The 16604-nt window shown below is 32.9% G+C and overlaps 1 protein-coding gene across 10 annotated transcripts in view; it reads left to right on the top strand.

Annotated features, from left to right (window-relative positions):
- Window positions 1–16604, top strand: part of LOC103814400 (sodium channel protein type 2 subunit alpha-like) — a 49964-nt gene that overhangs the window by 23312 nt on the left and 10048 nt on the right. For all 10 annotated transcript variants that reach the window (XM_050976746.1, XM_050976744.1, XM_050976741.1 and 7 more), the window contains exons 17-20: window positions 9758–9878; window positions 10479–10633; window positions 11616–11789; window positions 16101–16223. In XM_050976746.1, coding sequence (XP_050832703.1) covers window positions 9758–9878; window positions 10479–10633; window positions 11616–11789; window positions 16101–16223 — 573 coding nt within the window. The remainder of the gene's footprint in view (window positions 1–9757; window positions 9879–10478; window positions 10634–11615; window positions 11790–16100; window positions 16224–16604) is intronic.

Here is a 16604-nt window from a genome sequence, read left to right as displayed (position 1 = left end):
TTAATTACATATTTAGAATTTTTTTAAACTGTAATATCCCATGTAAATATATTTTATGTTTCAAAATTTTATGTATTACCATTCAAGAAAAACGTAATGGCATAGCAGAGGATCCTTAGAGTTTACATTTTTAGTATTTTGTTTATTAAAATTTGGAAGATATTTGATTTTAAATATTTATATTTCTTTCACAGTTTTATGAGGTTTTAAGATTAGTAAGCACTTGATAAAGCATTCTTTCTGTAGTACCTACATGTGATAAGAATGTATGGAATAAGGGTAAAAGGCTAAGGAACAATTAAGGAGCTTTGCATACCAAAGGAAACACAAGAAGAAATATTTCTTTCAATATTTAGGGTAGTTCTAAAAATTAGCCCTGAGACATCACAAACCAGTCATGAATTCTAGATTATCTAAACATTTTGTGAGTAATATTTGTACAGACTTAGGGTTTAGAGACTATGGCTGGCTGAAATAAAGTAATCTAGGTACCGATGAATGTCATGTAAAGGAGCAGCTCAAGTTATCCTGGAGAGCAGAATGACCTTGTAATATAGATGCACGCAGAAACAGCTTACTTTAAATTGTTATGCTGTTATTGTGCAGAGTGGCAGAAGTTGGTCTAAAAAACCAGTGCCATGTGTTTCAAAATCTAAGTTGCTCAAATACCAGAAGTCATTGTGAACAGGTGCTAATGGTATTCGAGGAAAACTCTGTATATTGGGGTAGTGATCAATGATAAGCTAATAAATGCATTCTCTAATGCATTTAAAATCTAATTATATTCAGTGCCATTAGAAATTTAGGAACGTTGAGGTTTAAGGGATCAGGAACTATGGATAAATTTCTTTTCAATTAGATTAGAAGCTGTGATGTTATATAATAATTCATTAGTCCAAAAGGGATTGTTTACCATGAAGAAAGCTCTCCTATAAAGAAGCCCTTCATTCATGACTCTATAATATCTGACATATTTGCAATAATGATGTATTCCTCAGAAATATCAAACTTCACCACATTACATTAATGCATAGCCATGAGCCAGTTATTCATGATACGAGGGTTTTGCCAAAGAACATCAAGAGTGTGTGTTTATTTGCACCTGCAAAAAATGTTGCGCTGTGTAACAATTGTAAGATGAAGAGAAAGATATTTTATCATCTGAGTTGCTCAGTTATGAGACAAACAGTTTCAATGCAGATGTATAAGACAGTACAGCAGTAGTGCTTATCCATGGTAAATTTAGAACATAAGAGAGACAGGAAGTGTAAAGCAGTGTAAATTAAAAGATCAACTACTATTAAAAAAACCCCAAAATTCAGAGGGATTCTGGGTCTGAGAGTTAAGTATTTTTCATATAAGCTGATCTAACAAAATTTGGTTTTCATTTCCAATGAACCTTTTGCAAAGTTTCCATGTCCTTTTATATATTCTTTTTTTAAATGACATTACACTATACATTTTCTTCTGTCCTTGTGGCTAACTTTGATAAATACAATAATGAGTGCCTTCCTATTAACTCTGTCAAGTTACAAGCCTAAAAATTTCCTGAACATGTTACTTTTTAAAAGGTTTGTAGTATGCATTAGGACGTTGTGGGGGCTGTGCAGATACTGAATTTGTGGTTACATGACACGTTAGCCTCTGCACTGAAGGAACTTGGGAAGTTCCCATCCACACTTGGCTAGTCTTAGTCACTTTCTCTGGCTCAGAGAAGTTAGGTCACTGCTTGTGCCACAGGTATTATTGGTTTATTTCTCCTGTAAGGTAAATTGAATGGCTCAGTTCACAATGTACTGCCATATATTCTATCAGAACTGCTGAGGAAAAAACTAAATGCAATGCAAAGGCAGAAACTCCTCTGCTTTCCAGGTGAATATGTGATGTACAGACACCCCAAGAAAATGGAGTAAAAGCCCTTCTTGATATGCTGACAACTTCTGAATGCCAATTTCTGGGTGACTTTCACAAGTCAATTGCTCTGTTCAACCTCAGCTTTGCCTGGTTAAGGCATCATATCTTTATCTTCTAAGGCCACCCTAAAGTTTCTGGACAGTAATAAATCAAGGGGGATTTTGCCCTTTTTTTAATGGACTATAATGGTACTAGTGATATCTATATGTCTTCAGGAAGAGAAACTAATGAGCAATTTGACAGTGAAAATTTCAGGTGGCTGTGTCCAGCAGTAAATGATGGATGGTATTTACATTAAGAAATTGTGGAGAAATTTTCAATAGGGTTAAGATAGGTTTAGGACTTCTATGCTGCTTCAGTATTTTCATAGACTATAGTAGTCAATACCATTGGGAAACTGAAGCAATAATACTTCCATCAAGTTCTGCTCACACACAACTCTATTGTTTAACTGCCTTACATGTATTCATACAGTGCAAATGTGCATATTGTGAACAGTATCTAATCAGACAGTATCCTGAAAATTGTGAATTCTGTATTAATCTCACTTTCTGTTCTGGATTCCTTATTCCATTCCTCCTGGATGATTTCTATGGAAAGAATAAAGAGGGGTTGTTTTATTGTGTGCATAAAAATCCACTGGATTTTGAATATATGAATGGAAGTTCTGGCGTGTGACAGGAATTTGTGGCTTCCCAATCTTCTCCTACCAAGTCAACAGTACTGCTGAATCTTTTGCTGCCTTCTGATTGTCTTTTAAGGAAGATAAAGAGTACATTGGTGCAGTGCTTAAGTTACCTCTCTAGAACAGTACACCATCACTTGCTTTGTTTTGCCTCTCAAGGGGTCCCACTGGGAAAACATTCCTGCTAGAAGGCCTGGTCTGCAAAAGGAGGGGTAAGAGATGGGACAGAACTTTCCCTGCCTTAACTGTGGCAGTACTTAGCCCTTAAAATGCCCTGAAGAGATATCCCCTATAATAACATTTTATTTAACCACAGAGCTGTGGAAAGCTAGATCTACACAGGAACTCTAAAATGAATATTTTTTTCCTCCGGCGTCTTACTGACTGTCACTGATATTAAGAGTAGAATGATTATTTGAAGTCTGTTATGCTAGAAGTGGGGCATAGCCTGTGTTTTCCTGAGGAATTTACCAGGAGAGAGTGATTACTATAGACATTGTAATTGTGGGTGAGTGAGGAACAAATTGTAATATTCCCTATTTTTAATCATATACACTATAGTAGAAAATAACTCTAGGCATCTATCTTTGTTTCGAAGGCTAGCTCTTTTTCTTTTTTTTTTTTTTTTTCCTTTTCATGCTTTCATGGAAACCCTTTCTAATTAATTTGCAAGTTAATCCCTTCCAAAATTTGCTAGAACCTATTCTGGAACCTGGTTGCAAAATCCAGACCTAAACAAGATCTTTATAACACATATCACTAGAAATTTGAGGACACCTCTTTTTGGATGAATGATAGCATTTATTAGATTATAAAGTTACTCACTGCTTTAGGGTAATAATTGGCTGAAAGTACCTGCAAGAAGTGAACATTTCATTGATACATTGAAGGAGGATTTTTTACTCATCAGAAAAGAGAAGTGCCATTGACCCAATGAGATAATAATCAGAAAAGAAACAGATTTCTGCTCTGAAGAAAAGATACTCAAGATTATTACTTTTGAAGATAAAAAAAAATAGAAATAGCTAAAGGGAATAATTTGGTGGGTTTTAACATTAGCATGTGGATGCTGTTTTTATTGTGAAATGAGTAAATATGCTAATCTTGCCAAACATAAGACTCCTAACTATTGTATATTGTACACCACTTAACAACTGTTCATTTATAAAGCTGATCGACAGCTTTATAAATATAGTTTTGCATTTCAACATGGGAAAATAATTTCAAATATATTTCTCAGTTATAGAAAACTTATTTTACAACTAAAGAAATACATATACCCACAGGCCTCAGTCATTCACAATTCCAAAAACCTTTCCATCTATAGAGTATGTACAGTAAATACAAATTCAGATTGGAGAAATAAGGCTACTAAATAGACTTTTGATGATCACAACAGATGACTTTGATAAAATTAAACATATCCTTCATCATCGAATCTACTGAGTTTTGAAAACAATTAATAAATTCAGTTTTCTGACTGGCTTCTAAATTCAGTTTTCTGAGGGCCTTTGTGTCTAGATGAAGTAAAAAAAAAAGAACAGAGTTATTGCATTCCCAAAAGATAAACATCTTCATACGGCTTCAATAAATTTCTTAGCCAAAACAGACTCAGCAGGACTTCATCATTTTGTTGGAATTTTTTTTTATCATGTTTAAAATGTCCAGCAATAGACTTCTTTTTTTTTCTAAAACTGACTAGTTCTGGGACAGTATCTTCAGAAGTGACAAATTATTTTAAGTATAGACTAGCTGTGGTTAATGATTTAAACCATATTTCTGGATACACTGGAGCGCCACTGTCCAGGCACTGATACAATCCTCTTTTAAAACAATGAGATAAAGATCATAGATTCAGAAGTGTACAGCATACTAAATCTGAACTAGAAACATTACACAATCTGATAATTCATCTAATTTGAGTTGAAGAGAAATTAAAGATGTTTATTTTCATCAAGATCTAGGAGCTCTACCATTATTAGAAGGTGAAGGAGGAATGGGAAGGCAAACATCTCCAAAGTATTTTGCTTCCTGTATGTACATATTTTTCAAATAAAAGAGGTTATCATATAGTCAGTTAAACAAAGACTAGGACAGGAAATAAACACAACTCTTAAAATTTTTATTAATAACCATTGAGGACTATATAATTACAGGAATAGTTTCCAGATCTGCTAACCATGTCTTTGTTAATTTTATTCATTCCACTTTTATTTATGAATCACAATTTTTGTGTGCAGATTAGTAGTTCTAGCTTCTATATTTCTAATTTCTCTAAAATAAACTAATAAGTTCTGTAGAAAAGTTTGTTGAACATTTCAGGTGGTATGTATTTCCCTTTTTCCAGCTAATAATAAAATATTAATAATTATGTTTTAATTGTGTTAAAGCCGTGTTTGAATTAGAGATTCCAAAAAGAGAAAAACTAGTGATCCTGTGTCTTGAACTTCACTACCTACCATTCTTACTTCTCACAGGGGTAAAACCAAGCTGGAGCAATCAAGAATGCAGCTCTGGTGCTTTTTAACCAGGTAGAGCAACGTGTCACCACTTTCACACAGGTTACCTAAGCAAGTTATACATATATATATGTATATATATATAATCACTTTTTAATGGATTTTGACTGGCCTGCATGCTATTCAGCTATGTACCTTCCCTATCCATTGCAAGAGTAGAAACATGCACAGCTGCTCTCTGCTGAGTCATGGGACTCACATCACAGCATGGTCAGGTGGGATTGGCAAACCCAACGTACATTTTTAACTCCGCTAATGGTTTTTCTGAATATTTAAATACAGTATTTAGCAATAACTGCATGCTCTTCAGGTTTTGAAGTATGGATCATAAAAGTACTGGAATGTTTTATGCTCAAGAAGCCAAAGAAAAAGGGAGCATGCATAGTTTTTAAGAAATAAAAACAACCCTTTTTGATTCAGCCCTTATAAATGTAAATATTCAATGAAATGTGTTAAGTGATTTTGAAATAATTACTGCCATGAGTTCAACTCCTTAATGAATAACATTTATTGCAGAAGCTACTGATGTAAAAATTACAGTTTTACTTTTAAATCTACAATGCACTGTAATGCAGATCTTCAAGATGCTACGAACTACACACTATATTCATTTGGACAGTGCATATCTTGAGTTTTATAAACTGGAAGCAAAGCAAACAGTTTCATAATTGCTAAAATTATACCTAGCAAATAACTCTAAAGAACTATCAAAAGCTAAACATTTTAAAGCTTCTTTTTTCTTAAACCCCTTTTATAAATAGTGGTGTTTGGAATGTGTTTTACAACAGAGTTCCATAAATGAGTTGGGGGACTTATTTGTGTAAATTAGAAAGTCTACGGAGTAGTCAGCATCATTTTTATAAAATTGCACATATATCTATTTATCCTAGGGATGTTTTTCATTATAGGCAAACATGCCATTGATGAGTAATTGGCAGAGCCTTCAGGAATAGTGACAGCAATTGTAACAGAGGAGCCAAAGTTACATGACACTAAGGAGATTAAATGATTCTAGTAAAACGAGGTATCAAAATTTGGAGAGGATTGAGATTTCAGTCCTGTAGTAGGATTGAAGGCTGTTTCCTTCAGGCAGTTTCACTGGCTTCAAAAGGATCACCAAGTGGTTAATTTATTTACTTGATTATAGTGTGGCATGATCTACCTATTGTGGTCTAAATTGCCCAGAGATGCCAAAATATTAATATTGGTGGGTATTCTGAAAATTCTCAGATTTTAATGAAGAAATTTTAAACCAAGATATGCTTCAAACACCAAATAAAACTCTAAGGAGAGAGATTTTAAAATTCCATTCTTAACATTATATAAAAGTCAAAGGTCATAAGATCTGAGATTTAAAGTCAGTTTAGAATCACTTTGGAATCACCAATCTCCATTATTTTATATTTTTTCACTCAATTACAGTGCAGCTTTCAAGACTGAAAGGATAAAACCACATGGCTGAATTACTAAAGGCAATTTGTAATGGCTGAATCCTTTTATTTTATTGTCACTTGAATCATGAAGCCGTCTGTAAAGCTTAAAACTTCAGTAGCCTGCTCTTGCTCTTATTGAAATTTAGAAGAGAAGCAAATGAGAGCAAGACTGGGTCTTAAGCGAATGCATTTTCTTGTAAATGGGCACATTAACACGCTGTTGGTCAAAGCTTGTTTTAATGATCGAAGCTGTTGATAAGAGATGCACTGCTCTGAAAGAACATTATGGAGGCTGATTATACATACATTAACCAAGTATTTGGGTGGGTGATGAAGCATTTTTTTTCTTTTATATCCTACACAATAATATTCATAATACTGTTTTCAGAAAAATATAATCCCACTGAGATAGTCTGATTGTTTCTTTTATTTTTGTGTGTGATTTCCACAGTATTGCTCAGGCTTCTGCTCTAGTCAAGCATGTTGTTTTGCTGATTCAGGCCTTGAGAATGCTGCATCATAAGCAATTGCTTTCAAATGTTTCCTTATAAAGGAAAATGTGATATCATTGAAGATGCAAATAAATATTTACAGGGCATGGTGTGTTCTAGAGGCTGATAATCACATTTACGAGCTGATAAGAAGGTTGTGTTAATCCATCATGTATCTTGAGCTTCCTATTAGTTTTATTAGCTTTATTTCTAGAAAGACTATCATTAACGTCACCTTATTTAAAATATATTGGTTCTTTCCTAATTTAGGGTCTTGAAGCAAAGAAGAGGAGTTTTATTAAGTAATGAGGTTTTTCTCTTAATAATGCAGTTGTTTGAGATTATACGAAAAATAATGAAGAGAATGCTTGATGTGAAGATTACTGAAAAGAATTATAGTAGTTTTTGTTTGTACTGGTTATAAATTGCACTTCTGTCACTTGGTTTTAGCAACGATGCTGACAGAACTATCTGCAGCAGAGTTTACATGGGAAGATGCAGTTAAAAATTTGCCTTTTAATTTGCACTCATAGATTTATAATGGATGCTTACTATGAACCTTTATCTTGCTATTATTAAGTCAGTAATTTATTTAATGATGATGGATCAGGCCATGAATTAATTTTACTTTTCCTAAGTTGAATGTGACAGAAAATTATTTTTACAATATTTCAGTTTTATTTAATGAAGAAACTGCCTATCATTTCAATGGAAGGTTTCTTACTTCTTGGTATTTCCATGATATACAATAAGAGAGTTAATTCACAAGTATTATTTTTCAAAGAGAGATAGCTTAACGTGTGAATAATAAGTTGGTGTGCTAATAATGCTTAATATAGTGTACATTACTGAGTATTTTGGTGGTAAATGTAACAGAGAAAGTGAAATTTAAAATATTCTCACAATGAGATACACAGTATTTTAACTCAGACTCACAGATTTATGTGACCAGCAATAAAATTATTCCATTTGGAAGCAACATGGCTGGAACTGTTTTACGTATATAAGTTTTGGAAATCATAGAGGAAGTGCAGTATGAGAAGTGAAACACTGTATTTTTGGTCACAATGCAGTAACCACCATGGGACCTGAGGTCTGAGAGATCCTATGGCAGCTTCTTGAAAATTATCCCTGAAATTATCCATCATTCAACATGATTTTTGTTTAAAACTTCATTCACATCATGTTAAATATGTGGAAACGCTTCCTTACAAAGCTGTATTAAGATATTTGTGCCACTTACTTCATTTCTGGCAGAAAAAGCTCTTAGCTGCCAATTCATTTTCCTGAAGAAGAGTTAAATAACTAGTTTTAATTTTCAGCAGTGTCTCTGGAGAAGAAGAGAATACATGGAAGTGCCTCTTTCAAGAAACAAGTTGCTGTTTATTATTTGTTGCAAAATCTAAAGAGTAGGGGATTTTTATATTCTAAAAATGTCACTATCTTGAAAACTAAATGTGAAAAGTAGTTGATATTAAGCACTCTCTCAACAAAATTGTATAGAAAGATCTTCATACTTTCTAAACATGACCTTCCTCCAAAGGTCAAAGGACATGATCAGTTCTGCTTAGCTAAAAGCACAAATCTACTCAGTGCTGGAATGCCCTTTTGTTACATCAGTACCTGCACAATTTAAAGTATTTAAGTGAGAGGTGCATTCTATATCCCTTGTGAAATTCCTATGAACAACTGCTACATGTGATAGATCAGAAGACTTTCACTGCCATGATTTCTTTAATGTTGCTTTCTGATTACAAGCCCTATTTCACAGTCAAAGAGAAAGAATTTTGGATTAAAAAATTACAACAGTACAACAGTACTGTCAACTGAAAACAATTTACAAACACTATGTCTGATTATTGCATTTGTTATTTGCAACTTTAGCAGTATATTCCTTTCAAAGTATGCTTTCTTAAAAGGGCAAAATTATGGGCAGTCTTGTGTGACTGATAAACTGTATGATCTGATCAGATTTTTAATGTAGTGGATAAAAAATTTCTTAATTTGAGTTATTTTTTATCACTCTCCAGTTCTTGCAGTTTTCAGATCTAGAAGTGCTTTTACTGTAGTAAGGACTATAGTATTCCATTGTACAAAAAAGCAGTAGAATGATAGAAAAATTTGGGATGGAAAGTACATCAGGAGGTCTCTCAAAAAGCACAGGAGACTGGAATGCAAAGAAGATGTTTTTTAGCTCTGGTAATTTGTGCTTTCTGCAAAAATTAAATTGTGCAGAAATTTGCCATTAAATGTCATTAAATTGACAACTTTTTAATCCAGATAACATGTATTTTTGTGAAAGTATCATACATAGTGGACAAGAAGGTATATGTGCAGATTTGTATTAGTTCATTTTGCTAGGAAAACTAAGACACATTTCCAATGTAATCCAGCATAATAGTAAAGAAAATGAAATAACTTAAGAGTGTGGTGCATGCAAACTCTCCAGTATTAATACTACTCAGAATACTTCACCAGTCATATACATGGATCAGGTTAGTAGCCAAATTATATTTAATTTTTCCCTATGAGAAGACAGACTGGGAAACAGAATTATAACATTTATATGTCATTACTGAGGTTTTACTTTTAATAACACATATTTATAAATTTGTCATTTATTAAAAGTTAGACTGGCATGATTTGATTCAGTATCATTTTTTACAGAATATGTATCTAATGAGAAAAAATTGTTCTGTGGAACTTTACTTACAGAAACTAAATGCATCAAGCTCATCAGAAGGCAGCACTGTTGATATTGCTCCTCCTGGAGAGGGCGAGCAAGCAGAAATTGAAAGTGAAGAAGCTCTTGAACCAGAAGCCTGTTTTACCGAAGGTTGTAGAATAACTGTTGACTTAGAGATGTATTACTAAAATGACATTGTTACTAGGCACATTTAGGTTCTTGAGGGTTTCAAATATGGTGTACCTTCATGTCCTCAAAAATAAAATAAAAAAAATTTTTAGCCCAGAATGCTGGAAATCAGATGAAAAAACCAGAGTTTCCCTAGGCTTTGAGTAACTTCATATATCTGGCCACTGCATACAACTTGTAACTAAGAAACTTCCTTAACTTTTCTATTGGTAAAATGCTTTTCAGCTACTTGAAAGAGCCCTTGAAATTTGGAAGAAATAAATTTTTGTGTGACTCCACCAACAAATAGAACAGTTACATGCTAAGAGTCAAAAATATTGATTTTTTTGGATTGATTTCTCTCATAATTATGCATACCATTGTCTAGTTTCTCTACAGATTAGTTTTCTTTACTAAAATAGATATTCATCATCCTGTATGATGTGATAGCCTATTCATCATTCCATTTACTTTTTAAAAATCGTATAAAATTAGTAAAAGCTGCTAATAATATATATTACAGTAAATATTGACTTTAAAGTAATTGGCTTTTGGATATTAACATCTCTTAATCTAATGCAGGTTGTGTACAGAAATTTCCATGTTGTCAAGTAAGTATAGAAGATGGTAAAGGAAAAACTTGGTGGAATCTTAGAAAAACCTGCTACAGCATAGTTGAGCACAACTGGTTTGAGACTTTCATTGTATTCATGATTCTCCTCAGCAGTGGAGCACTAGTAAGTAGAACAAAATTGCAGATGCTGAAGTATTTAAAGATCTCTTAGGAGCAAAAATCAAATTTGCTTCAGAAAGACTTGCTTTGCTTGTATAAAACTCCCTACATTTCATCATTCCAGAATGGAATGAAACTTGACCCAAACTTTACAAAGTTTGATACATTTCATATGCACTTTTTTAGTCATGCATTTGTCCTGCCGCTATGAAATGGGGCCATTTCCTCTAAGACAGCGTGGCTCCTCACAGCTTAAATTGCCTGCCAATTTTCAGCATGTTTGTCAAGAGATTTGAGTACAAAGGGCTATTGTTAACTGTGAATATATAGCTAAATATATGAATTTTAATATTTAATTCCTCCTAGTCTGATCTACTTTTTAAATTTTGCTTGTGAAAGACCATACTAAAAAATTGAATAATTACTTCATTCTATTCCTATTTTGAAGGCAGGAGATATGGAAGACTGCAGCAGCAAATTAAACATAACAACCACTATCCAAAAAGATTTGCATTACACAACTTTCCAGCTTCACTCAAGCTGAACATTTGCTACAATATCAATGTGCATAGTTGTACATTCTAGCAAATACATTGCTTTTTAATTTGATTTTTTAGACATAAGTTTTATCTAACTGCTTTCTAGAAAGCAATATAAATATCTGTAACAGATATATAAGAAAAGGGGGATTTTGTGTCTATGTGAAAGTTTCTTAAATAGCACAGAAAATAAAAACAATGCAGTGAGTTTCTTTCTTCATTCTATTAGTAAAATAGAATTTTTTAAAACTTTTTTTTCAACTCCAGATAGGTCTCCTATTGTTCCAATTAGTACTACGGGTAAAGATGGAAAACATATAAAATAAGAGAATGAAGAAAAACAAGGGGAAATACTAGCTCTTCTCTAATTATTTTTTATTCTTTATTCCTTAATTTTATCATGTATATTCTGTGAAACAGGTGTAATCCCTCAATATATTTTTACAGGCTTTTGAAGACATATATATCGAACAACGCAAAACTATCAAGACCATGCTGGAATATGCTGACAAAGTTTTTACATATATTTTCATTTTGGAAATGCTTTTAAAATGGGTAGCATATGGTTTTCAAATATATTTTACTAATGCCTGGTGCTGGCTGGACTTCCTGATTGTTGATGTAAGTACAAATTTATACTTTAAAACTCCCTATAGTAAAGTTTCTGTGTTGTAAAATTCATTAGTACTAGATTAATATTATAAATGTGTGAAAAGAATTCCCATTTTATAGTTACACTGCATTCGTAATGGCCTGCAGTGATTTGGAGGGATTATTTAAAATCCACTCATATGCCAAAAGGAAAAGGATGGCTGCCTATCAGTTTGTCCATTCTTCATGGTTAATATTTTCATACAAATGATGTATCAAACTTGAGATTTTATGAGGAAAAAACCTAATTTGTAGGCATGCTATCATTAATGAACTCTGACCATGCTACCTTTTTCCTTAGAAAATAAGACAATTCATTGTTCAAGTTTCTTTGAACACTTCAGCTTTTCAAATGAAACAATTCACTTGGTCCAGATTTTATCTAAGTTCTCAGAACTCTCTCACTGAAAACTATCCTGTAACCGTTTCTAGCAAAACCAGAAAGACAGTGTCTATTTGATCTAAAAAATAATTGGTTTTAATGGACTGACAATCTGCAATAGCCAAATAAGCTATGACTTGGCAGTGTTTATGATATAGAAGAGTACAAGGCTACTTGGCTGCCTTCCCAGCTGTGATACACTTCTGTGCAAAGGCCTTGCTTATGTTGTCAGAAGGGATCAAAGCTGCTTTTGCTCCCAGAATATTTTAGTCTCTTGCCTCACTCATTTTCTGACCCAGTTCATTGCCTATACATGTCCTCAGTGTGGAACTGAGAGATGGCATCTGAGGGCAGCTGTGCACTTAGAGTAATTTCTGCCCATGCTACCATATTTCTTGAGATATTTGCATAAATTCTGGTCTCTTCAATACTTATTCCATATGTATAGAGAAATTTATCATATTTGTAACTCACACAGGAAAAAAAAACCAAAAACTAGCTAGAGTGGCCCATAATTCAAAATGGATGACCTCTTTTTTCTTACCAGCCTGAGTTAGTTTTGTTATACAGTTAATCTCTAGCTCTGTCCTGAAAATTCACACTAGAAGGAAGCAGTGTGAATGGTTTTCCTAAGAGGATGTTAATGAAGCAGAGAGATGCACTCTCACAGGATTGTTTTAAACATTGAATTTTTTTTAGATAAACTACAACTCATGTTTTAGTTATTCTTTTTGTATCTTAAGCTAACTAGATTATTCTAAGTCATACTCTGTGATTTCCTAGTTTAACCTCAGAGATGCTCTTATCTGAGCAGGCTTTCAAACTTAAAAATACATCACTATAAGTAAAGCAGCTTATGTTGCTAACTTTTTTCCACAGTTCATAATTTTATAAACAAAAACATGAATCAATAAGATTGGAACTTTCTACTGTTGAAGAATTTTTTTCAATATTCTAGCAAGAGGTAAAAAATGCCTTACTGGGTTTAAGGTTAACTCAGCAATTTCTTTAGCACCACCAGCACTTGAAAGAAATATGTGAGCTCATGTCCTCTGCACTGCTTTAACTGGCAGTTTAAACAGGTGTGATTCAGCAGCATTCTGCCAGTGAGAACACCATGTCTTCTTCTTCATTAGAAGTGACTAAAGTTAATCAGATTGTTTAATTCCATTCTCTAAAATTATTCAAGAGTAAACACAGATAGTCCTTTAGGGCTTTGACCTTTAATATCTCACACACCTGAGTCTCTCACTGTGACAAGTAGCCACAGTTGCTCTCACTGATTGTGACTAAATTAGATTTTGATAATTACAGTAAGAATTGGTAATTTTCAGCTCTGTCACTTTACAGCTGTGACAGATGACTCTAGGTACATCTGCCTACCTCAGTTTAAGACTCTATCCTGCCATTCTACTGCACAGCCTGACCGAAGATCTTGAGCAGGGCTATCGCTGCTAAGCTTCTTAACTTTTTTTTTTTTTTTTTTTTTTTTTTTTTTTTTTTTTTTTTTTTTGCAACAGATAGTCTATATTAGAAGAAAAACACAAATGAGGACATAGAATCCTTAAATTTTAGGAGACATATCTTTCTACCATTTGGAGTTCATTTTAGTTTCTTAAAATTACTGTATATGCATGCACTAATCTACTTAACAGTATACAGATACATTTACTTTCTCACATACTGGCAACAAAACAGGGGGAACAGATGAGTGAAGACCAAGTTAACAAGACTCAGATCACCAGATAAGTACAGAACAGCTGTATATACAATAGAATTCCAAGCAAAACTTTGCATCCCATATGAACCGTCCAGAGGAAAACACCTTGTTTCCAATAGATAAAGTATTTCTTTGAGAAAAACCTTAATGTTTATGGTGTAAGAGCGCTATCACCATGGTAAGAAAGCTGCCAATAATCTGAAATAGGCAGCACAAACAAGATTGAAGAATTTTACAGTCAGGACCTAAGAACTGCCAATACACACAGTCCCACTGAAGGCTTTCAGGAGCTGCTGCTACCTAACAGTGTGGAAGGGGTCTTGTTTGTGAAAGATAGGTAAGGCACAGTGCAAATTTGGGGAGACAATTATAAAATTAAGGAGCCATTATTGTGTGTTCAGTTTCGTAAGACACCTCACTCTCCCAGTGAAAGAGATATTTTTAAAATATTTGTTTCATCCTTTAATTTTAATTAATAAAATGTGCTGTCTGTACACTAAGGTTTATTGTTATGCCTGGGTATCTTGTTTATTTGAGTGAATAAAAGAATATTCTATAAAAATACAGAAGAATCCATGTCGTCCATCTCTGGAACATATCATGTGTGACTAAGGATAAAAAAGATTTATCTCACTTTAGCATCACAGGAAAAATAAATTGTATTAAGGATAATTATTAATAATAATTAATAATTAATTAATAGTTATTATAATCGTTAATACAATAATTAATTTAATGGTCAATAGCTAATATAATGGCTGAAAAATACTGTTATCTCTAGTAAGTGAACAGACTTCAGTTATAGACTAAGAAAATCAGGAAGATTTTCTTCTTAATATGCTTATAAATCACAGCAAGTGATTTATCCATTAGAGCAATAAAATAATCCTTTCCTTTGTTAAAAAGAATTACATTCTGACATAAAACCAGTTGAAATGTCCAGCAATATGAATTCACCAAAACACTATTTTCTGTTAGATAATATACATAGCAACATAGCAATGAATAATTGATTTTTATTTGCTCTTGGACTGGCCTTCTTAGACATGATCTTGTAACTCTTGTGTTTGTGAGTCATCTAATTGTTCTTTATGGATTTAAGTAACATAGGAAACCAACTTTTCATATAATGAGCAAAATCTTACCACCACTGTCAGTGAATTCCCATTTCTGTAGAGTCTTTAAACTGAGGCACAGAAATTAACACTTGAGTGATTTTCTTAAGGACCAAAATATGCCTATTTTCATTGACATGTAATCTACGCTTTTGATGGTAGAAATGAATAAAATATGAGTAAGGCATGATTTTTCCCCACTCCTGTCTCCAAAACTGCTTGAAGAAAATTAATTCCTTTCATATTAACACTGTCTAAAGCTCAGTTCCATTTGAGAAGCAAATTAATTGCTCCTTACTTATGTGGATTGTCTTTTAACAAAATCCCAATAACATTCATCAGGAGCTTAACACTCTTGTAGATAATAAAGCTATTACTGCTATAAGGTGAGCAGCTGTTAATATCTATCCCATAATATTTTTCTATACATAGAAGATTTCAAAAAAACCCAGAGACTTGCCAGGCAAGTGAGATAGTACCACATCTTTCAATACATATTTATGAGATATCCTGGTTATATGAACTGTTTCACTTAGAAGTAATATTTATAACAAATATTTGTAATTACCCACTACAATATTTAGTAAATTATTAGTGTTTATATATATTAGTATATATAGATATTATTAGTGTTTTAATGTTATTATTTATGTTAGTGCTTCTATGTTGTTATTTACTAGTGTTTATATGTTATTTTTATATTGGTGTTTATAAGTTATTAGTGTTTATAAATATTCACAATATTGACAGACATTAATAAAATAATTTAATGTATTTGGAATTTTAAATTGCTTGAAAGGTTGAACCTTAATGAAGCTACAAAAAGTATGGTTATTTTGTCCTTAAAGACTCCTGAAAATTTTTCTTTCACCAACAGTGTGCTTTCATATGACTGTTATACCCTATCCAACCATAATAGATAGACATTTAATAGCATATATTCCTTTTTCAAATGGTGGCATTCTACAACTTGTCACTGTTGATTCATTGCTTGAATTTCTATTCTTTTTGAATAAACAGAGTAGAACTATTTTTAAAATATTTCTTTTTTCTGTATTTGATAGGTCTCATTGGTTAGTTTGATAGCCAATGCTCTGGGCTATTCTGAACTTGGTGCCATTAAATCGCTACGGACATTAAGAGCTTTAAGACCTTTAAGAGCCTTGTCACGATTTGAAGGAATGAGGGTGAGATAAATTGAATGAGTCTGAACAAATGTATGCATACAAAAATTGATGTATAAATGGTTACACTCATGCTTTCTTCGAAGAACTCCAACATGGGAAGGCATGCAAAAATGTGTGGAAAAAGGCCTTTCAACATGTCCTTCTAAACAAGACCAATGTACACCTTACGTTTGGAAATTAGACCTTAAGCTCATTAAATTTGCCTGGTCACTGCTGCATTGTTGTGCCAGCCCCCTGACTGTTAAAATTTCCATTGATTTGTGGACCTAGAAAAATAAAAGGATATGACAAATTTCACAGTACAGGATTGGAGGTTATTTCCTACAGTTTACCTGGGAAATTTTTTACTCAATTTCTGTAGCTAACTTCAATTCTATTAGT

Source organism: Serinus canaria, chromosome 7 (genome assembly GCF_022539315.1).
Source record: "Serinus canaria isolate serCan28SL12 chromosome 7, serCan2020, whole genome shotgun sequence".
NCBI lineage: Eukaryota > Metazoa > Chordata > Aves > Passeriformes > Fringillidae > Serinus > Serinus canaria.
This window is presented reverse-complemented; position numbering and strand designations above follow the sequence as displayed.